At 42.1% G+C, this 24785-nt stretch overlaps 1 protein-coding gene across 2 annotated transcripts in view; it reads right to left on the bottom strand.

Moving 5' to 3' along the window:
* The window catches only part of KDM2A (lysine demethylase 2A), a 96287-nt gene extending 80920 nt beyond the window's left edge, over window positions 1-15367 (bottom strand). The window contains exons 1-2 of one of the 2 annotated variants that reach the window (XM_006179473.3): window positions 14596-15367; window positions 13253-13376 (exon numbers count right to left, since the gene is read on the bottom strand). In XM_006179473.3, coding sequence (XP_006179535.2) covers window positions 13253-13294 — 42 coding nt within the window. In that variant the 5' untranslated portion in view covers window positions 13295-13376; window positions 14596-15367. Of the gene's footprint in view, window positions 1-13252; window positions 13377-14595 lie in introns of those variants that run through there. The other variant, XM_032489955.1, reaches the window with a different exon arrangement.
* Window positions 15368-24785: the final 9418 nt, after the last annotated feature.

The following is a 24785-nucleotide window of genomic DNA, read 5'->3' as shown; positions in this document are numbered from 1 at the left end:
TGTCTAATAAAGGCCTATACTGTATCTTTCCCTTCCCTTCACCATTCATCATGGAGAAGTTTCCACTGATAGAGAGAAAAGCATATATGCTAGATGCATGTATACAGATATAAGTATAAGCGTGCACACACACACTGCTTGTGCAAACAGCAGTCTTCAAATACTTCTGAATCTACTGCCTCTGATTCAAAGATACCTTGTTATTTAGCTACAATTAGTTTAGAAAATGTCCTCAAATTCAACTGATAGGAAACATATGAAGAAAAGTTTTAAAAATAACTAAGCTATGAAGTTTAAATTAAGGTAGCTAACTAAGTTTTTTGAATACACAGAGAAACTGCCAAAATAATTCCAGTGGTTCCCTTTACCATTATCAGAATCACTTGGCAGACTTGTTGAAACAAGTCTACACCCCACTCCCAGAGTTTCTGATTCAGTAAGTTTGGGGCAGGACCTAAGAATATGCATTTCTAACAAGTTCCCAGATGACGTGGTCTGGGTCACCCTTTGAAAACAATTGGTTTAAACTATGAGAACTGAGAAGGACCTTGTAGGTGAATAAAATAAAGCTGAGATAACTAATACAGGCTTCCTGATTACCAATCTAAGGGTTTTTTCCATTGTTAGGGTTCAGTTATTATGTTACATATATTTTATGTATTTTTAAGGAAGTGCACAACACATTTTCATTCATTTCAATAGACATACAGGCATACCTCAGAGATACTGCTAGTTTGGTTCCAGACTATTACTAGAAAGTGAATATCTCAATAAAGCAAGTTGCATTAATTTTTTGATTTCCCAGTGCATATAAAAGTTATGTTTATACTATACAATAGTCTATTAGTGTGTGACAGCATTATCTAAAAAAAATATATATCTTAATTTAAAAATACCTTATTGCTAAAAATGCTAACTATCATCTGACAATGCAGAGTCACCACAAACCTTCAATTTGTAAAGACTGCAATATTTGCAAAGTGCAATAAAGTGAAGCGTAGTAAAATGACGTACGTATTTCTGACCACTTGAAAGAGATATGGATGGTCCTTGCCTTAAGGAAGTCTATTCTAGTGCTTACTAAAGTGGGGTGGAAAGGGTGGGGATACAGCTCAGTTGGTAGAACACATGATGAGCATGCACGAGGTGCTTGATTCAATTCCCAGTACCTCCATTTGAAAAAAAAAGAGAAAGAGAGAAACCAAAGGGGGGTGGAGGGAGGGGAAACTGGAGGAAGATGGCCAAAAGGTAGAAACTTCCAGTTAGAAGATAAATTAAGTACTAGGGATGTAATGTACAACACAATGACGAGAGCTAACACTGCTGTATGATACATAAGAAAGTTGAGAGAAATTCCTATGAGAAAAAATGTTCTTTTTTTCTTTTCTTTTTATTGTATCTATATGAGATGGATATTGGATGAACCTACTGTGATAATCATTTCACAATATATGTAAATCAAACCATCATGCTGTATGCTTTAAACCTACACAGTAATATATGTTAATTATTTCTCAATAAAACTGGAAAGAAGAGTCTACTCTATCTGGGTGAAGAGAGGCTCATGGTCAAATAATTACAACACAAAAGAACTAGTCCTACAGCAGAAATGCATATAAAGTGTCTTGGGAATGTAACTGAGGAGAACTCAAGAGAACAACATCCAGGCTTTGGAGGAAAACTAAGAGCTTACCCAAGAAGACAGAATGGGGTGGGAGGGAAAGTATTTTAGATATGCACAATCACAGAAAAAAAGTCCATCAACAACTGACTGTGGACCAGGCCCTATACCAAGAATGGGAATAAAATGGTGAGAAAAGGCACTGTAGCAGCCTTTAATGATGTTTATGCTCTAAGAGGGAAACAATCAAATAATGACCCAAGTAAATATAAAGTGGCAATTTTGATAAGTGCATAAGAGGTATTCTATACTAGGAGAACTTAAAACTGGAAGATCTGACCTAGTCAAAGAAATGCTCCCCTGAGAAAATGGTCTGAGCTAAGGCATAAAGTATGGTACCTTAGCATTCTACAAACCATGTTCAAACCTTCGCACATAAGAGTGCAGATACTATTATTGTTAAATGGACATTTCTTTCTCCTTTAAGGTTCAGAGAAGGGATCTTGGTAGGCTAGTACTCAACTCTGCAAGACAAAAGGACTATCAATTAACTCCGTCACAATGCCTAGCCTTGACTGTGAACACTCATGTCCATCATCCAAGGAACCCATTTTCCAGTATCAGGAAACAGGGGAACCAAACTAATTATGAAAGTAGCCTGGTGAGCACAGTATGAGACAGAGTAACTGGATGGTCTCAGGGAATAAGAACTGCCTGTTCCTCCTTTCTCTCATGACCAGAACAAGTGGGGCAATCACATATGGCAAATTCTTGTTCCTTGGCTCCCCTTTTCACCACCCTCCTGGTAATTATAGTATGATCAACAGTTAATAAGATAATGGAGTAAATTAATTTTATTACATTCACTTTGTCTTCAGAACAAAGTTAACCAACCCGTAATGTTAGAGTCTTAGTGATATAAACAGTACTGTGCTATCTGTGTGCCAGGGAAGTTATGCTGTATCCTCAAGGAGCACATAATCTAGACATAATTAAACTTTCTATCTTGTATGCACTCAGATATATAATAAGGTAGGGAGAAAAAAGTATGAGGATTCAGAAAAGAGGTTTCCTTCAATATTTAGGATTAGGAAAACAATATTGCAAATTGGCTTTAGAGGATGAGAACTAGGGCAGGACAAGGGACAGGATATCACAAATGTGTGGGAAAGCCTCAGTACCAGGCTAAGGAGTTTGTGTTTACAATGGCAAACCTTTAGCCAAGCACTAATAAGCTACTTCTAAAATGTAGGTTTTATTTTTACTATTCCACACATGAAAAATTAAAGTTCATCAAGGTTAAGTAACTTGCCCAAGATTACACAGTTTAGGGGGGAGGGTATAGCTCAGTGGGTAGAGCACATGCTTAGCGTGCACGAGGTCCTCGGTTCAATTCCCAGTACCTCCTCCAAAAATAAATAAATAAATAAACCTAATTATCCCCCCAAAAAAGCAAAACAAATTTAAAACAAACAAAAAAAGATTACACAGTTTATAAGCTGAAATTCAAAGCCAAGAACCAAAGTCTGTCCCACATCATCAGTGACTTTATAGAATGGAAATGTCACAGAGAATTGGAACAACATTATCAGAATCTTGGAAGTGCAAAATATGAAATAATGGAAAAGATACCTTAAAAAAATTCCGAAAAGGAGACTACTACAAAAGGCTAGGTTAAGAGTAAGAACTAGAAGTAGCAGTGGGAGATACAAGGAGATGAATATCAGAAACCCAAATAGCAACTGATTAAATACGAAGAATAACAGAGGAAGGAGTAACAGCTGATAATTCCATTAGCAAAAATATGCAATAGTTTCTTCTTCCAACTTAAAACAAAACATAATAAACAAAAATCCAAGAGAAACTTCTCTGGATCCTGCACTTGTAGCTAACTTGCTCTCCTTCTCTCTTCACAGCCAAATTTCTCTAAATTGCTCTTCATTCGCTGTCTCTATTTGATCTCACATTTATTTTGAAGAATGTATTCTGCCTCCAAGTGCCACTGAAACTCCTGTTTAAAGTCACCAATAACCTCCATTTGCCAAATCCAACGGAAATCTCATATTCAGCCTCTGAGCAGCATCCACCTCAGTTGACCACTCTCTCCTCTTTGAAACACCATCAGTATAGAATACAAACTGGAGCCAGAAAATCTGGGTTCGAAAACCAACTTTTCCAACTACTACTTGGTAGTTTTGAGCAAATTATATAGTCCTTTCTTTGTGTCATTTTCCTGATCTATAAAATAGAGATAATAAAAGCACCTACATCATAGAGTTACAAGCATTAAGTGAGTAAAAATACATTAATGCTTAAAACAGTCTGATAAAACAGTTAACTACCATAGTCCCTCGGCTTCTAAGATATCACCACTCTTGATTTTCCTTGTATCTCTCCCGCCCTTCCTTCCCACTACCTTTTTAAGTCACTCCATGTCTACCTAACTTCAACCACCATATGCTGATAAAACCCAGATGTATACCTATAAGCCCTTCCTGAAGCCCAGAATCACAGCCAGTTACCAGTTCTACCAGGACGTCTCACAGGCACTTCACACTCAACCTGTCCAAACTTACACAAAACTGAACTTAAGCTCTTCCCTTCAATCTCCAAATCTGCTCTTCCTTCAGCATGCCCTGTATCTCAAAAAAAGGACTGTACCACAAGTCATTCACATGAGAAAAACCTGAGAGTCATGCTTATCTGTACCCCTTAACCTCACCCTCCACACAACCAATGAACAAAAGTCCTTTGATCCCATTTCTGAAATATTTCTCAAAAGCTCTCTAATTCTACTGTCAGCACTCTCAACTATACTACCATCTTATCTTACCTGAGCCACTGTGGTTGCCTAACTGGTCTCACCAAATCCACTCTTGCTCTCTCCCTGATCCTTTCTCTACACAACAGCTGTTGGTACTAGTCCAAGCACACTACCCCTCAGCTGAACTCTTTCTGCATTCCCACTACCTCCAATATAAAGCCCCACTTGACCTGACCCGTGACTACCTTGTCAAGATTTTCACTGTCTCCACCACTCACTTCTCTCCAGTTACACTGTCCTTTTTGGTTTTGTTTGGTTGGTAGACTCCTCAAACATGTCAGATTCCTTTCAACCTCAGGGTTTCTGCAGATGATAATCACTTCTCCTTTCTGCCTGGTTACCACTTACTCACCCTTCAGGTCTCAGCTTTAAAGGCTTTCTCAAGAAAAGTGTTCTCTGATGCCTCCTCACACTCCTGAAGTTTAGGTCACCCTATTATACACTCTCATTGCATTCAGTATTTATCTTTGTAGTCCTCTGCATAACTATAATATTACTAATAAAAGTATTTGTTTAATGTCTGACTTCCTCAACAGACTACAATCTTGATGACACAGGGACTGTGCCTATCCTGCTCATCACTGTATCCATATTCCAAGTGCCCTGCATGGTGTCTGACATTCGGTTAAATGCTTGTAATATCTTCTCATTCCTACCACAGGGCTTTATATTAGCTGGTCCCTCTACCTAGAGCTCTGCTGATCCACATCTGGTCCCCTAAGCCCTTGAACTTTGCAAGATTGGCTCCTGATCACTCAGGTCTCAGTTACAAAACATCTTCTCAGGAAGTCTTTACCAATGACCCGAGCTCAAGGAGTAATTCCCCACACTACAAGTATTTCAGCAACCTCTTAATTTCTTCAAAGTATTCAGCGCTATCTGAAACCATGGGATTTGGAAGTTCTAAAAAAGCAAGATCCAAGGAAAGTGCCTGGCACAGTGTAACCGTTCAGCAAACATTTAAGTAAATGAATTTCCTGAATGAGAAAAGATGACTTGGGGAACACCCTAAATTCATCAGCAAAGCATTTACAAACTGTGTTCCAACAAAGTAGAAAGAGGCAGTGCAGGTGAGTAGGCCTGGAAGCCAGACTGCATACTATGAATCCTGGTTCTTTCCCTACTTAACTGGAAAACCTAAGACAAGTTACTTAACTGCACTATGCTTCAGTTTCCAAACCAGAAAATGGGAATCATAGACTCTACCTCAAAGGGTTGGTGAGAATTAAATTAGTAAAATATGTAAAGCACCAATACCAAGCACATAGTACACACTCAATTAATGTGTACTATCATCCATCCGACTGGGTTTTTTTCTCTCTTTGTTTCAAATACATGGAGTGGCTTTCCCTTTACCTTATCCACCTAAAAAGGGTCACCATTTTTTTCCCTTCACACTCCCGAACTCTTTCACATAGGACGTCTTTCACATAGATTAAGAAATGTGAATGGCACCCTCTGTAATTGTGTAACATGGTAGCACAATCCCCACGTCCTAACAACTCCCAAAACTGTGATGATCAAAAGAATAAAATGATCAAAAGACACAAAAACTCGGAAATACTTTGCAAATGATTAAAGTACTATAAAATGATGACTATATTTACAAATCTACATTCTCTTCAAGTCACTGTCAGAAACAAGAGATAGCTGGCTAGATTACTGCCCTGACACAAAAGAGTTTCTAACTTTTGTGATCCAGGGATAATAAAGAGATAAATTAAGGTTGGGGCCACCTTGAATTCACACTGAGGGCCACAAACAGATCATGAGGTTGTTTCTCAGGAATGGTCATAGGTTATTTAGCCACAGGGCAATCAACAATATTTAAATATTTGTCCACTCCAACACCACAGCTTTTATCTCATTTTTTTCTATCTGAGAATATCAAAAGAAAGTTTCTTGTTATATCTTAATTATTGATCTCAAGACAGTGAATACTTACTTTGATTACCAAAATTAGTTGATCTTAGCAAAAGTTAAAAGGAGCAACAAAATCTACAACTAGGTTGAGGATTTGCCATGACCATGTTTGTGAAAAATCAATCAAAAGCACAAAAAAACAAAAAACTGCTTCATGCTTATTTATGCTTCATGCTTATTTGGGCAAAGCCTTGGGGAATACAATCTTGAGAGTGCTTTCGAGATGTTCTGTGTTAAACCTAAAACTCTAAGATTAACAGCAGATGATCAGGATGGAAACCTAAAACCCATCTACTGGTTCTCTCTCTTTAGATCAGAGTTTTCAACCTTACACTATTAACACTGGGTAATTCTTTCTTGTGGGGGATGTTTTAACAGCATCCCTAGCCTCTACTTACTAAAATACCAGTAGTATCCTCTAGTCTTACAATCAAAAACGTCTCCACATATTGCCAAATATCCCCTGGGGAAGAAATCACCCCCAGCTGAGAATCTCTGCTTTGAACTAATTTATTCCAACTAAGACACCCACTCACATTCTCTCCTCCCTTTTTCAAAAATTCCTCCCTCTGATCTTCCTGGTAACCCAGACTTAATCCTAGAGTCCAACTTAATTCTTCATTTGTCTCTGCCTCCAAAGTCCTCAGAAATCATTTAGTACAATTCCCTCAATAGTAGGTCAGTTCTCTTGTTCAAAACTAGTTGATGATAGATTTGACTAGGATTTAGAGCTCATGATCCCCAATGAAGTACTGTTTTCATCATAACATGCTGCTATCCATCAGTCACCAAGTTTTTTCAGTCCTTTACTGTCAGCATGTCTTGCTTCTATCCCTTCCTTTTCATTTCTACTACCTATACCCCAGAGCAGTGGTTCTCAAACTTCTGAATGCTTCAGAATCACCTGGCTTGTTAAAACACAGATTGCTAGACCCCATCCCCAGAGTTTCTGATCCAGCAAGTAGGGGTAGGGCCCAAGACAAATCTTGCACTTCAGTCCTACTAATCTAATGGCTATAGGCTTTCCACTTGATAGTAAAGCTTATGCTGTCTTTACCTGCAAGGCCACCCTCTTCCCTCTTCTTCTCTACCTACCTGAAGGAAGCCTTCACCACTGTATTTGCCAAAACCACTCGTTTGGTCACTATCTGTTGCCTTTTATCTTTATGGTTTAAGTTTTTACCAAGTACTCACAGATAGAGAAAACCCCCAAGAACCTAAAATTTAAAACAGAAAACAATGATATGAGTGACATGCATAAACAAAAGGCTTGACATATACAGAAACTGCACAAATACTTCTATTTTAATAGATCAAGTGCAGTAAATTCAAAGTCCACAAAAAGAAAGGTGCCAAAATTTTTTAAACATGATCAAACATTGTCAAATATTTGTAGCTATCTCATTTAGGATGTTAAGTCAGGTCTGTGTTAGGGAAGAAACTTTAAAGGTATTCTCAAAAAAAAGATAAAGTACTCAGTCCACAACTTCCTACAACAGGAATGTGTATCATTTGTTTTCTGTATGAAACACACTGCAAGAGAGATGATACAGTGTGAAAGAAGAAACATATGGCTCAAGGTCTGATTTCAACCCTTACCCCTTACCAAGCGTATAATCTTGGTCAAGTCAAGGCAGCTCTCTAAGCCTTTATTTACATAATAAAAAAAAATTAAGGTTTGTTTCAAAATTTGTAGATACTGACAGGCATATGCAGAATAATCAAACAAGATTATACTGTATAGCACAGGGAAATATATACAATATCTTGTGGTAGCTCACAGCAAAAAAAAAAAATCTGACAATGAATACATGTATATTCATGTATAAATGAAAAATTGTGCTCTACACTGGAATTTGACACAACACTGTAAAATGACTATAACTCAATTAAAAAAAGTTAAAAAAATTAAGGTTTAAAACTATACCATTACACAGTTGTTTTGAGGATTAAATAAGGTAATGTTATTTGAAAGAACCTAACCTAGTACTTGGTACATGATAAGTGTTTACTGAATTTTAACCTTTGTTGATATGAAAGCACAATGCAAAAATACAGTATTATTCCAAAAATGAGATAAAGAGAGCAAATTAATGAAACCTGATTAAGGATGTCCATTTCCCTAGAAGAAAAAGAAAGATATAAAATAATGTTACATCCCTCTGCATGGTATACAGTTAAATGTATCCATTCCCTGACTTAATGGTCAAAACCTAGACTTGAGAGTAACACAAACACCAACACTTGCAACTTCACAACTTTAAGGCTATCTTAAAGTCAGCAAAAATCTTGACACAGAGAGTTTAGGACAGGGTTGAGTTAAGATTTAAAATTTAGGCTGAGCTTCTACAGTTAACTAGACACTTTACTTGTTTTAATGGCCCAAATATTATAAATGTGTTCATCTGGCATGTGGGCTAAGTATAAGTTTTTACTTGTTATACCTTAGACCTTCTGGTTCTTATGCATACTACAGAACCCAATATCCAGATATTTTGATCATCCTTGAACAGCAAACTCTCCTCCATTCTAGTGGTTTATTTCTAGCACGCAAGAAAACTCATAGCAAATAAATGTACTTATGGCAATTTTATTAAATATCTTGTAGTAATCTACAATGAAAAAGAATTTGAAAAGGAATATATGTGTGTATGTATGACTAAAACATTATGCTGTACACCAGAAATTGATACAACATTGTAGACCGAATATACTTCAATTAAAAAGAACAAAAAGAGAAGTATTTATGGGAGTATGAGAGCTTTCACCAGTATCAAAAAATACTGAGTTTTTTCTATATGGTAGACTGAGTACTTTCTTTTTGAGGCTACTTATTGAGCACTTTCTATGTGTCAGACACTATTCGAAGCATCCAATAGACACCAGAAACAAAAACAAAGTCCCAATTGTCAAGGAGCTTATACTCTAATGGACAGATACATGGTAGTGATTAGTGCTCAGCAAAATAAAACAAGAGAAAGTGATAGAGCTTAAATACAGTCCTCATTCAGGGTCCCCAAGATACATCTTACTGTGGAAGACTGACACGTAAGAATAAAGAATTAGCTCCCTCATCATCTGCACTCTGAATAACCAAAAAATGGACAACAAGTTTTTCCTACATCATCAGGAAGAAGGCTACAACACTCAGTACAACATACTCCTCCACCAACAGATTGATGGTTAAGTCTAATGAAACAATCACAAATAAGTAAATTCAACAAGTTATGCCATCTATAATTTGTTTCAGTTGTTAATGATATGATACTTTCAGGCTAAGGGGAAAAAGGCTTAAAATTAGGTTTTTATTTTGTCTAGTCCATTCCTGGCCAGAAAACCCTTAGACTGGGGACATTCTGAGTGGAGCTATTTATAAAAGTGATAATCTGGTAATTGTTGCTGAATCTGGGGAGACAATTTCAAGGGTAACCCAAAGAAAGGTGAGAATATCATCAGGTTCAGTGCTCCCAGCTCCTTGCAACAAATGAATGATTTAGCTATTTCAGAGAGAATCATATATAAGGCACATTAACAGGTCGGAATGCCCAATAGCATAACATCTTTTAGAAAATCTCTTAATCTCATCATCAAGATGGACGAGCAAGCTGAATTCTCAAGTAAATCAGCATCTCCCCATTCAGATAACACTACTAGGCTTAAGTGAAGTAAAGAGAAAAAAATATTCAGGTTTTATAATTTCTTTTACCCTGAAGTATATGGTCTCCACTTTCTTTTACATTGATTTAGGTGTTCATTTGTTTCTACAAATTGCCTTTAGCAGGGGCTAGTGAATTTTTTCCATACTAAATAACTATACCTTAAACATTTACTTTAGGTGCATATTATTTTGCTCTTGATTTTCTATGCAATAATAAGGATTACTCAGAATTAGTGTGATTTCGAAAACCTAAAAGATAATCAACTACAATTGCTAAGGATTTAACTAACATTCTAGACTAAGAAACTGTAAGATACTATTCTGAACACTCCCTACAAATGAACACTTAATACACATGGCTGTGACAAACATCCAAAACTACTCCAACACTCTAGCTCTAGAAATCAAAAGGAAAGGAAAAAAAAAAAAAAAAGTCCCATAATTAGCTGTCAATGTTTCACAAAAAGGTCCTACATCTAAATTTACTAGGAATACAGAAATAAATCATTGTTACCTCAAGATAGCCAAATATTCAACCATCACGAAAACTGAAGCTTCTCACGACAATATTTCCTCAGATATATCAACTTGCCATGGAGATCTATCTAGCTTTGTTCTAGGAATCTATACACAAAACCAAACCATGTCTTAAGAAAAGCCAAAATATTATTTTCCCTCCCTTATATTTCCTATACTGCAAAATAAGTACACATTCTAGCTCCAGAAAGTAGAGCTTATGCCCCGAATATACCCATACATACCATCTTCAAAGGTAAAATTCTCTTCCACATGTAACAGACAATAATAGTTTGGCAGAAGACAAGTCAATTTTTTAAAACTAGTTATTCTGATTTTTTTTTAAAATGACTTGTCACAAAGATGATATAAACATCAAATTTTATTTTACCAAATCCAGTCTGTGTACTTCAAATAACTATGTCGGCTAAAAGTATTAAAAGGATCTATTCAATCATGAATAATACATATTCTTATTGGTAACAACTTTTTTTTTTTTTTAAAGATAGGTAAAGGGTCCTGAATACAAAAAGTCACTCTTCTTCCAAAATGAGTTTGGACTGAGACTGTTAATACTGGTACTACATCTTCTCTCCCAAGAGGCTGTTCTGAAGGTACATCACAGAGGAATGACCATTTAGGTTTTGTCCTCTAAAACAATACGGAAGTAATACTCAATAACACTATAATTAATGTACTAGGTGATTCAATTCAATTTGACAAACATATGAGACCACACAAACTTTAATTACTAAGCCAAATTAGTAAACTTGTTGTTTTGTCTCTATTTCTAACTTTATGTTCCATGGCCAGGAACTGCAAAAAAAAAAAAAAACAACAACAACTAAGTTTTATACTTTGACATACTTGATAGAGGCACAGCATTATAACTACAGTAAAAGTAGGACTTTATGCCTTTGTCTTAAAATTGCTCAAATGTCTAACTTAATCAGTAGAGAATTCTGTAATATGAGCACTAGCCACAGATATATTAAAAGTTTGGCAGGCAGACTGCTACTCAAATAAGCCACCAATATGCTCTCATATCAAAAGTTATCTCATGAAAAGGATTTACACTTCAGATATAATTCTGTCATGTAATTTGAGAAAGGAAAAGACATCAGTCACTCTAAACTCCAAGGTTATTACACAAAATTCTAGGAAAGATTTCCCCAAATATATGATATACCTTCTTATATACAACACTGCCACAAAAGCACATAAACCAAAAGAAAAATATGCTAGATAAGGAAAAGGTTAATGTGTGCAACAGGTAGCAATCATTTTACAATTAAATAAAAAAAACTTAACAGGACAAAAGTCACAGATTCCTTGGATTTCCTTACCACTACACCTTCCTTCCTTGTTAAAAAATCAGAAAACTTGCTTTGAAAGACTGGATCCCTCGATCTCTCAGATATTTACATAACAGCTCAACAATTCTACCCATCTGACATGATAAAAATGAATTCCATATAGCAGTAACTAACTGGGAAGAGAGTTTTGCAGCATCCTCTTTATCATCGTTTCTCAAAGAAAAGTTGAATTCAATGTCAAAACAAAAATAAATCCTAAACATAAAAAATTCAACCAATGATATACTTTACTTCTAAAAGTTAGAGATAAAGAATTATAATTTCAACACATAGATTGGGATACAAGAAGTCAATCTCTGAAATAAAGACTGCCAGAACATACTGCCTATTGGATATACTTCCAATACACTCCACAACTTTTTAAGTCACATTAAGGGGAGAAAAAATAATAGCCATTACTCAAAGAGTGGAGATCATTAGAAAATGGATTAGAGAATCACTCTTTTTTCCTCCAAATTCAGTCTAAAATGCAGAGCCAAATAAAACTACCATAAATTTCTTTAGTAATCTTCTAGATCTTCCAGTTCACCAAATTTCGTATAATACAATTCTGCAGCTTTCCTCATATCCCACTCTACAAAAACAAATTCAAATTTCTGAAATGAATATATGATGAGAATATTAATAAAGATCTCTTTGACTAGGGAAAACAAAAATCAAATTCTTAAACTCCAATAGGGAAATCTTGAGAGGAAAACAGCACCCAAAGGACAAAGTATTCATGTGGACATATAAGCTAATTCCTTCCAAATCATAACTAAGTAAAAATTCTTTCAACAAGATATATCTCATACACCCCTCCCAAGATACAAAATACAGAACTGTATCAGTATCCAGTATTCCACCTTTTCTCAATTCCCTCCAACCCTATCAGTGTTAACTTGTGTTAAAAAAAAAAAAATCCATAGTTCTACTCCCCATCTCAAAGCGAGGAATCTTGGCACACCATAATCTAAAAAAAATTATATAAAATTATCCTTCCTCGTTTTGCCCCTAAAATTTATATTCTAATCTAACTTAATCAGATTTATTACAATGTCATTATTGCAAAATTACGAATCCTTGTCACGTTGTAATCCACAAAATCCTTTGATTTACAATGGTTTCTGTAGAAGTCAAAGGCTACACATAAATCCATTTCCAAACAGAATAAATATTAAGGCTCTAACTACTTGGCCTAAAAACCAAATGACATATTAATACACCTTCCCTCCTCCTCTGGTGCAGAGAAAAGCTACCTGAAAAGTTTTAATCACAGCATGTTCACAAATGGAAACAAAATAGTTATTCTGCTTCAAAACTAGGGAAAAAAAAAAAAAGACAAGAATACTAACCAATCTCTGGCTGTAACGAATCCTTTCTTCTTCGGGTTCCATCTCTCACTCTTCTGTTGAAATTACAGAAAGAAACCACTCCAGGTCTGCCTTCCTCTTCCTCCTTAGGAACCAGATTGCAACACTAAAGAATAATGAATGATATGAGCAGAGATGAGAACTCATCCTGGAACTCAAGCTTTCTTTCCACCGAAAGGAGTATTTAAGATATGTGTAAGTTAAAGGCTCCCTGAGAAATCTGGTTCCTCATCAGTTTGGGACCTCTCTGTTCTAGGGCTAGTGGTTCCATGTCATGATCTACATTAATCACATTAGAACTGCCTGAGGCCTATAGGCAAAAGATGTTGGTTTCAGTTCCTTATGGACGGGTTACACCACTTGCTTGTCCCTACTGGATTACAATAAGGCTACCCTTCATGGCACCATTAGCCCCCCCCCCCAAAAAAAGGCAGGGGGGAGAGGGGGCAGGACTTTTATTTCAAGAGTGCTAACCAGGTGAAGCAGACACTGAACTAATAATCCAGATCTTAACCAAATTAGTTCTCTCCCACCGGTAATTAGAAACTAAAGGAAAGGACAGAGTAACTACATAAACAGAGAACAAGAAATTAGGATTTAAATAAAGACTTCACAAAACAATTTCCCATACACCTCTAGTAAATCCGTATGCAACGTCGCCTTCCTTCCTAGACTCCCCGGATTTTTTCATTCCCAAGCCAACCCTCCCTCCACCCCGACACAAAATGTGTACAACTCTGAAACAAATTCAAGAGAGTTGCAAATGAGAAACAAAAATCATTCAGATCTTTCTGGACAAAGTAATAAAATAAACGATTTTACCTATAGATATAAGTAAAATACATCTCCCCCCAAAATTAAAGAATGGTTTGCGCGACGGTCGATCCCCAATACCAAGAAAGGTTTTTCTTGTTCCTAAATATTCTCACGGATAATGGCTTCCAGAGGGAATGCAGTTTTTTTTCTTTTTTGTCAACTACATTATGGCCACGTTAATAGCATCCTTTCAAAACTGCTACGAGACCAGAGGACCCGATGACATAGTTTGCAAGAGCAGTTCGTGGCAGAGCCCTCCTGGAGGAAGCCCTCGCCCCAAGTCGGGAGGGAAACCGTGCTTGCACCCCCTGGGAGAGGACCGCCCGGGCTTGGGAGCAGCCAGGGCCCGGAGAGGAAAAATGGCAAATCTCGCCGGGTTCCTCCAGGGAAAGGCCTTTCAACGGTTCGTTCACCCATTGGAAAAAGAAATAGAAACTTTACATTAAGTCTTTAGATAACACAGTGAACCAAAACTTCAAGGGGGGGGTGGGTAGGAGGGGGAATCTCACCGGGGATTTTGCTCGTGAGTTCTTGTCCAAGTGAGAAGTAAAAGATTCCAAAAACTGAGAGGAAAAATTAAATCCCAAACGTCGTCTTCGGTTTTTTCCGTGGATCAACCCAATATCCAGAGGGTCAGAGCGACCCGGAAAAGAGAGGAAACAGTTGCTGAATCAAACGTCCTCTTCTGGCTTTGGAGACCGGGAGTCGGAGGCGTCAGGAGAGGGGAGCGCGACCCCTCGGCGCCGAGCCCGGGGCGCCCCCGCCTCCCCCAGGCCAGCGGTCAGCAGCCCGAGCAGCAGCCCGGGCCAGCCCCAGCCGCGGGGAGCGCCCTCTTCGCCGTGCCCTCGGCGAGCAGCCGCTCGGTCGCCTCCGGAGCCCGGGAGCGGGGGCCGATCAGCTGAGACCGGCCGACTCGAGGCTGCCCGCACCGCCCCGGCCCCCCGGAACGCGGGCCCCGGCCCCGGGGGGCGGAGAGGGCGGGAGCGGCGCGGCGCGCCGGACTGGGGGCCCGGGCTCCCCTCGCGTCTCCCCCTCAGCCCGGGCTCCGCGCTGCGGGACGAGCCCCCGGCTACTCCCCAGTCGCAGAGGAGGGATTCCGGGGGATGGGCCCCCTGGCGTTGCCCCTCCTCCCGGAGTGCCCCCTGCCCAGGATAGACGGAGCGGCGACAGGCCCAGCCGCTGGGAGGGTGCTCTGGGAGCCGCCGCCGCCGCCGCCACCGCCGCCGCCGGGGAGGGGTGTTGTTTCCCTCACACAGGAGGAGCCGCTGAAGCAGCCGCCGCCATTTTGAACCCGTCAGACTCTCACATACACACAGCTCCTCGGCGGTGGACTGCGCAGGCGCCGCCTCCCCACCCCTCCTCCTGCTCACCTCTCCACCCCCCCCCCACCCCTTTTCAAGCCTCTCTTCGCTTCTTACCGCTCTCCCGGGTGCACGTGAACGCGCACGCGTCACTCCCCCCTAACGCGGCCAGTCGGCCGGCGCGCGCACGCGCGGAAGCTTCGGCCTCGAATCGCCCGCGCCCGGCGACGCCGACGCGGCTCCCCGCCCCCCCTCGCGTCAGCCTCCCGCCCTCCTGCCAGCCCACCGCCCCCGCTCCCCGTCGGCCTTCTTCCAGGGCTCGGGCCCGGCCCGCTGCTCACGCCTGCGCACAGGCCACGGATCCTCCTCCGCGAGCGCCCTGCCCCCCACACGCCCTCGCTCGAACACACACTTTGCCTCTGTGACCCCGCCCCTCGCCGGCCAGCTGCGCCCGCGGCCCTCCCCCACCTCTCCTGGGAGGATCGTGACCCCCCCCCGACCCCCTACAAAGCACAACCACCCCCCCAAGCAGTGGGGAGAAGCACCCCCGTTCCCCTTCAACCGCCCTCTGCCCTAGTCAAGCCCGTCACAGTCACACAACCTGGGGGCCGGACGGCCTGGGCAAGGGCAGCTGTTGCCGGCCTCAAAGCAGGGTCTCCCGGGGTCAGGCCTCTGGGCCCAGCCGGCCAGACTGCCCAGGGCGAGGGGGCACAGGGAAGGGACGCCTTCCCGCCGGCTGCCCTCCCCTCGCGCGCCGGCCGATGGGCCGAGGCCGGCCTGCCCGCCATCCCCGGGCAGGCCCTGGCGCCCCCGCCGCGGGGCCTGTCCGCCCTCGGCACGGGGGGCTCCTCGGTGCAGCAGCCCGGCCCCGCCTCACCCACTCCTCGCCGCTCCGAAGGGGCAGGAAACGGGAGTAGCATGTCTGTCCTGGGCTCGGCTCCCCCGGGGGGAGCTCCGGGCGCTTGACAAGGGCGTCCACGGGTACCAGGCGCGGGAGTGGTCTCCGCGACGGCCCGGGGGCGGTGGCAGCTCGCGCGCCCACCGCGGGCCAGAGGCGCCCGGGGAGATGGCCCTGGAAGCCCCTGCGCCCCGGCCACGCTCAGGTTTCCGCAGCGCCCGTGCCCCCGGCGGCCTGGGTGGGACGTGACCCCGCCCCCGGCGAGTCGGGGCGCCCCCCACGGAGGGGTGCGCGAGCAGTCCCAGGCCCCCGGGCCCACCCCGCCGCCTCGGGCCGCCGCGGGCGCGGGAGGCCTGGCCGGGAAGATGTCTTCTCTCGGTGTGCGCAGCTTCGCGCGAGGGTCAGCGACGGGGCATCGGCCGCCCGAGCCGCGCCGGCCCTGCCCATGAACGGGCTCCCGCGCGCGGCTCGACAGCTGCCCGACGGGCTAGCAGGCTGGGGACGTCGACAGAGCCTGGCCAGAGGTATCTGAGCAACGCCATGCGAGCAGCCCAACCGCGATCAGGGCATTTCCCCAGCCAATCTCGTGCTTTTGGGCCCGTTTAAATTATAAACCCCATAAAGGACCATGGCTTGGGCGTTAAGCAGCCGGGTCGGCACTCTTGACTCCACTACACTAGCTGAGAGGTGTCACACAGATCTTTTTTTTCTCCCTGCCTTGGTTTCCCACTCTTTAAACTTTTGATTCCTGGGATCCTGGGATCCTGGGATGGAGGAGAGAGGACAGGCATGGAGTGAATCATAACTTCCATAAACAATCTTCAGCTCTTTTAGGAAGACGCTAGAGAAGGACAATTGAAATAATGATACCTTCTATTTCTATCAAGTTTTGAACTCTAGGGTAAAGGTACTGTGTAAACCCAAGGTATTATTATTTATCACCACATGAGGTTTTTCTACATGCAAACTTAGGGAGTTTTACAGACATTTTCTACTTTGTCTCACAACATCTTTAGGAGACAAGCTAAAGTGCCCGTAGCATTATACTCATTTCAAGGATAGACACTTGAAGTACAGAAAGGTTAAACAGCCTGCATAACTACTCTAACAAGGAGGAGTTTAGCGCTCTGCAATACCAGACTGCATCTTACAACCGACAACAACAAAAAGATTTGTTATTACGGTATGACCCTCTCACATACCAGTCATTGGGAAATATTCTTTATTCTAATACCAGTTTTGTTCAGACTTCTTAACTTTTCAGAGCAAATGAAGATCTTTACCCAAATTTTATCAGATTTTAAAGCCTTTTTAAATCTTTCAGACTATAGTAAAATATATTTAAAAGGCAGCAGTCTTTAATACTGGTTCTACCAGATGTAATCCCATAGACATCTGGCTCTCTGCAGGTATAGAAAACGGCAGCATCTTGTCTGTTTTTAAGAAGGCGAGAAAGACTTTAGTCATTGTCAGATTAAGTAAGTGTTGGGCCTCATTACTATTTGAAAATAAATGGCTTTATTTCCTTCCCATTCATCCCTGTAAACCCATGAGATACTTGGGGGCAAAGAGAGAGAAAAGGAGGTCTCTAGCAGAAGCTGAATTTGGTCTTGCCCTTTTTCTTAAAACCCAGGGCCCCTTAAAGTAATTAACCCTCAGCGAACTGAGTTGCTCACTTTCAGGGGACAAATGCCTCCTACAGGTTTAACTCAGGTGGGTATGCTGGGAAGCAACCCAAGCCGACTCCAGGAACACTAGTAGTAGTACTTACTTGAACAGGACTGCAAGTAAAGGTTTGTCACATTGCAGCCAGCTCTCTTCCAGTTGAAAACCATTTGTTAACTAGTCTGCACTGGGGGAAATGACTTTTAAACAGAGATACACAATGGTTTCTCCACAGGCAAGCTATGTTAATATTCCAAAGCAGATGTGCAGAGTGAGATAAGAGATAGGCAGATGGCTAGTGATACCCTCCCATCACAATGGCTCTGGTTGGCAAGGGCATGTCATGAGGCTCACTGCTTTGCCCTAAAAGAGCTGATTTCAATGAAAATAGAACTTGGGGGTTCCCCCAAGAAGGCCACTAGAAATATGAATAACTATATGGCTTCAACTGCAGCTGCAGGGAGAGGAGGAGAGTAGTGGGTGGAAAGAAGGAAAGAAAAATTCCCTCTAGAAGCATTGAGAAGAGGATCTCTGACTGGAATAAGCTGGTGCCTTAACAAGATATTAACGAATCTCTGTTTTCTTGAGCAAAGCTAAAACCCAACAAATGTGGAGAGTCAAAATTGCAGATCACCCATTTCTTTGGGGAGACTTCAGTGAGTGAAAAGAGAACTCTGTAGTCTTGTTAACTAAATTAAACTATTTCCAGTTTCTCTGCACTCCCTTAATGTTAAAGAGGAAGTATGGATGTCCCAAACAGTGTAGGTCTAAACCAAAATAGAAAAGTTGGTCTTGAAGAGCCCCTGTGAGGTAGCATAGCCAGTAATTTAAAAGCTTTAGCATCAGAGACTGAAGGTCTACTCTGCTACCTACCAGCTAGTCAATCCTAACGATCTCTTCAAAACCTGGGATTTTTATCTGCAAAGTGGGAAGAAAACCTAACTCTCAGGATGAAATGAATAAAATGAATAATGTCCTAAAACTCAGCGTCTGGCGTGTAATAGCCATGGGTTATGAGCATTTACTGTGTTTCTGACCTCCAGTTTTAAGGAAAGTTTTAATTATAGATACTTTAATATTTAAGCAAATTTACATAGAGTGTAAGCAGTGTCTTATTTATAGCTTTTCTTCTTTCCTTTCCTAGCCCCTAGTCTCTCCTCACCAACCCCTGGTGTCTCTGATCTCCATTTTTCTCTCCTCCCTGACTGTCTGCCTCTCCCTGATCATCACCTGATCATCGTGAGGTCTCTTTCTTTTCACTCTTCTCTCCATCACTCTGCTGCTCCCACCTGCTGTGTGCGTTCCTCTCTCCCAGCCCCATGCATGTCATCTACTCGGTCATCAGCAGAGTAGACCTTGCTTGCCCACTTCCCTTTACCCATGTTTGGTGTACTCTAATCACATGCTCTCTAGTTTTGTAACTTAATCATCTCCTGAACATCTCCCTCCACCCACCTCCACTGGACTGTAAGTTCCTTGAAGGCAGGAGTCAGATCACATCTGTATCCCTCAAAAGATCTTCCATAATCGGTATCACATACTTACTGTGTCAACTCTAAGCAGGGATAAAAACTAGGTGTTGGGTGATTATGAGTTTTAAGGGATATAAAGTTTTCTTTTGAGTCTGAAAGTAAAATCTGAATTGATCAGGAAAAAAAGGAAGTCAGAAATGCCCTGCAGATTCTCATATCATTGAACATGGATGGCTCGTGAGATTCTTGGAAGTTTCATAGAACATGACTGACCCTTTCCTTGGGACTACAGGACCAAAGTCCCTCCCTGGCCCAGTGTCTCCTTACTGCCATTTTTTCTAGCCATTTGGCCTGTGTTTGTGCAGACCCGCCTTTCCTGAGTCATGGGGTTGATTTCGGCTATGGGGCAGCAGGAGCAGCATCTGGAATCCACCTGCTCTATTAGCAGCCGTAGCTTTGCCTCGGGGCCAGGCCACTCTCACTCCCACTTCTAAAAGGGAGAAACTTCCTGTCCTTCCTGAGAGGAGAGTGGGTCTGGAAGATGCTGAGCCCTGTCTCACTATACCTGTGTTTAGTTATTGGCACCCGAGGGTTTCAGGATCTGTTTGCAAACTTGTGCTTGTTTGCTGTCTCGGCTGTTGATGTGGGGCACCCCAGCCACATCCCCAAAGGGCTAGTTGCCTAAACTCTTAGGTGTGTTTCTAGATCCTCCCAAAGTGTCTGATCTTTGCCCGTCTTGTTGAAGGGCATTGAGCCTTTTGTCAGCTTCGGCTATGTCTGGTACTATTTCAGCTGCTTTGTGAGGGCCTTTACCAGCTGTGTGTTATTAGCCCAGTCCCTTAGTCTATCAGGAACTTCTTTAATAAAGCAAAGATCAAAAACTCCACCCTGTTTCCTCCTAGGATTTTTGAGGAGTCAAATGGACCAATGGACAGCTTCCTATGGAAGCTGGAAGATAATATATTTAGAAAGGATTGCTGGTTCTCCTATTTCTTTGTATTTCTTTTTTTTTTTTCGTACAATAAAGATTTGTTTTGTTACTGAGAATCTCATGCTTAACCCTAAATTAAGTGCTTGGATGGAGAAGGGAGATTTGCAAAATTAGAAAGCTTGGCTTTTACCGTTGAAGACTGCATCATAGCAGAGATGCTGTGAAGCTATGACATGCTAAGAGAACAACCATCACGACAGCGAATCACTGGAAGACAGTGTAGACAATAAGAATTGGATATAGAATTCCACTTGGCTGTAGACCCCATGGGGCAGGAAGTTTTGTTCATTTTGTTCATGTTCACTGACACATGGCCAGTGCCTAGAACAGTGCCAGGCAGATTTGGCACTCACTCGTAGGTGTTTAATGAATCAATGAAGAAAGCAGTGATGCTATTGAAGCACAAAGGAGTGTGAAGGCTGGAGGGCTTTGAACGCTTGCAGAGAAGTTTGATTTTGACAGAGTAAGAGAGGCACATACGTCCTGGAGCAGAGGGTTGATGTAACAACAGTTATTCCAGGTAAACTGTACCTACAGCTGTCACTTCAGCTAGAACAAGATGATAGAAAGTAAAGCCCGTACTACAGCAAATCGAGCCAGGAGGGAAGTATGTGAATCTTAGACCAAGTTCTTCATTTTTCTTATTCCAGCTTCTTTTGAAGCTATAGAGTCCAAATCGGAGCACAACTTTCTTTTTTTTTTCCAGAGCACAACTTTTGATGTGATATTATAAACTTAATATCTCCACCCAATTGTTTTCAAAATGCATCTTTAACTATACTACTGTTCATTATATTTAAAGTATGTAATTTTAAAATAACAATCTCCTTTTGTTCCAAAATGCTTACTCAATATGTAAACTCTGAAATGTGTCCAGTATTCTTTTTCTTTCTGGCTAAATCTATTTTTGCTCTCCCTGGGGAATTGCAAGAAAATATTGACTTCATTTAAGGTGAGATTCCCATGTTACATTTTTTGCAATTATACTTGATTTGCCACAGCTCGGAGTTCATATTTTGATTTGATCATAATTACTAGACCCGCTTCTGCTGTTGATCTAATTGTCTTCTTATTGGTGAGCCACTTATCTTTAGTTAATTGTCTATTCTTGTATAATTTTATTGGTGTAAGGAATGTGGGAGATACTACATCTATATCTTAATGCTTTATTATCAAACTGATTAGAAAGTTTACCCATCTATATTTTGAATGCATAAGTTTATACTGGTAAAGGTTTATGTTTTGTATAAGTGTTAATATTTTTACAATAAATTTTAGCATTTTCTATTTTACTTCTGTATTTTGTACTCATTTACTGTTGCCTATATTTTATGCATTTTTATAGTCACCAAATTCAGAAAAGTGGGCAAATTGAATTCTCAATTCCGGCTTGCTGAAAGATCAAATATACAATTGGCAGAGGCTTCCCTTTTCTGAACTCACATTATTCCTCTTGAAGGGACCATATTTCTTTTTATACGCATTTAAGTTGCTCCTTAATACACAGGCATGTAATTTGAATGCTGTTGATATTGAACAATGCCACTAATTTCCAACACTTTCTCTTCATTCTCTGGTGTGTTTCTGATTAAACCAGCCACCACTGTCTCACAATTGATTGGATCTCTGTATGACCATTATCATCAACCACAAAATACATGTCAATTTCTAACTACCTGCTGGGTCTTCAAGATTTAAAATATAAGAGCTGGACCCTGCCCTCAAGGAGCTTACAGCTTAGAGAAGAAATAACAAATGATTACTTTGAAAATGCCAAACTGTATAGACAGCCAGCAGCGGCCAAATTGGAAAGGGGAGAAGTAAAGCCGGCTCCGGCACTGTGGCAGTACTCCCCCTCCTCCAGGACCGCATGGTGTGTTTCCTTGGGGCTGCCCTAGCTTTTCCCCTAGAGTGCCTGCTAGGTCCTCCTCTATTTAAAGGGGATATTAGCACTGAATTACAGAATCTTAGAATTGACATGGAGCTTGGAGGTCATTTAATCCAACTTGCTCATTTTAAAAACTGGCAGTCTGAGGCCCAAAGATGTTAAGCAGCTTGGCCAAGGTCATGCAGCTAGTTTAGTAATGAAATTGGAACCGTAAACCATGTCTTCTGATAGCTGCTTTTCCTGCTACTCCTCAGACTGATGGCATTTTTCACCATCAGATCAACTGTATGTTCATTAATTCCTTCCGCCGAAAGAACACTCGCCTGTTTGAGACACTGTATTGGCACTGGGGTTGCAAGGTGAGTGTGAATGATACCATGTTGCAGGGGGAAGGGTGCAGGTGATGGGGGGGTCAAGTGACCATATAAATTAGACTCCAAACTGAGACCCTTTGAAACAGTGAAAAGGTCTAATAATATTATTAGGTGAAAACCAAGACACATGCCACGATGGACACCAGGTCTGCGCAGGATAGATACAGGATCTCTACAAGATACTGTGAGGGCACAAAGGTGGGAGGGGCCGATTCGGCTATGGGGGAGGGGTGTCCAGGCAGGGAAATCTTCATGAAGGAAGTGATGCTTGAAAATTACTAAGGTTTCGATGTTCACCAAGAAGACAATGAAGGAAGGGTGTTTCCCACCCCTGGTGTGCTCCAGACACAGCAGGACAGCCGACAAGAACTGAGTCTACAGAGGGAATCCTAGCCTAGTGGACCTCTCCCACCATATTCAGCAAGTGAATGGGGCTTTGTCCTTTGTAGGTGATGAGTAATTTGTTATCCAGGCAGCAGATATTTACTGAGTATCTAGTAGGTAGCAGGCACTGTTGTAGGCACTGGGAATACCGTGGATGAGGCAGATACTTGCTCTGAGAGGCAACATGGCATAGTGGTCCAGCAGGGACCCTGGCAATGAACACATCACCTCTCTTGAGCCACACAGCTCCAGGGTTTCGGTTTCCTCATTTGTAAAATAGAGTTGAGTCCCTCCTCTTAGGTCATTGTTACAGTATCTGAGTGAGTTAACATTCACAGTGTTAGAACAGCACCTGGAACATAGTAGATGCTTATAAACAAGTTGGTAGGGGAGGATATAGCTCAAGTGGTAGAGTGCATGCTTAGCATGCACAAGGTCTTTGGTTCAATCCCCAGTACTGCCTCTAAATATAAAATAAACCTAATTACCCCCCGCTAAAATGAAGAAAAAGAAAAAATTTTAAAAACCAAGTTTGTGAAATAAAAGTTACAGTTAGTTGGCAGAACCACAGCAAATTATTTATTAAAGTCTATGAAGGAAATAGGAATGCTTCTCTGAGGAGGTGACATTGGAGTTGAGATTGTATGATAAAAGGGAACGTTCCTGGGAGAGGGACAACTTTAGCAAAGGCCCTGGGTGGGAAGGGGCATTGATGTACTCAGAAGACAGCAGGCCAGAGTGGCTGAGGCGAAGCCATGTGAGATGAAATCACAGAATGGCGAGATGGGTCACAGAGCCTGCTGTGAGCTGAGCGTGTACTCCCAGGGCAGGGGCAACCCATGGTGGTTGTGGAAGCAGGGGAATGACAAGGTCAAACTTATGGTTTGGGCTAGCACTCTGAGGTGGTAAATCCAGGCAAGCAGGGAGCGGGGCCAAAAGGATGGGGTCACATTAGCACTCTTGAGGCTGAGAGACTCTGTAAGGACAGCCGTGGTGAGCAGTCTGCACCTAAGTTGGAGATCCAAGAATCAGCAGTATCAGGTTACAACCAGGGGAGGAACAAGAATGGCCCTCGGAAAGTGTAGCAGGAAGCCGGAATCCCAGGGATGGAGCCCCATCAGGGAGGCTCATGCCTGGCCCATTGTAGGTGCTCAGTTACTGCTTGAACAATGAATGGATGTAGGAAGTGGCCTACAGAGGAAGAGGAGCTCAAAGAGGTAGGACACCAAGAATGAAAGCAGCGTGGAGTAGAGTGTCAAGCAGGAGGGAGGGGTTGAGATGCGAGATGAAGCTGGAAGACAGCCCCTGGATGGGGAACCACTGTGACATCACTGACCTCTGACAGCAGGGTCGGTGCAGTTGGGGGTGGGTGCGGAATGCCGTCAGCCGAGAACAACTGGGAAGTAAGAAGAGATGGGGAGCGTACACTCTTCTTCCAAGGAACACGGCGGTGAAGGGAAGAGCAGAAGGAAGGAAACAAGCTTGTGTGTGGTCCTCAAGAACGTGTCAGGAGACAGAAAGGGCTTGAAAATGGAACCCGGAAATAAGGAATAAGGGTTAAAGCAGGAGATGCTCAATGCGGAACAGCCCAGGGGGTGGGGGACAGCTCTGGCCCCGGGATTAGCTCTGGCTGGAGGACAACATGTCTGCCTCGGAAACCAGAGAGAGGTTGGGAGGGAGGTCATCTCAGGGGCACGGGGGCTAGAGGCTGAGGGAGTTCACACTT

Source organism: Camelus ferus, chromosome 10, assembly GCF_009834535.1.
Source record: "Camelus ferus isolate YT-003-E chromosome 10, BCGSAC_Cfer_1.0, whole genome shotgun sequence".
Lineage (NCBI taxonomy): Eukaryota > Metazoa > Chordata > Mammalia > Artiodactyla > Camelidae > Camelus > Camelus ferus.
The sequence above is the reverse complement of the archived record's forward strand: the minus strand, read 5'-3'. Positions and strand labels throughout refer to the sequence as shown.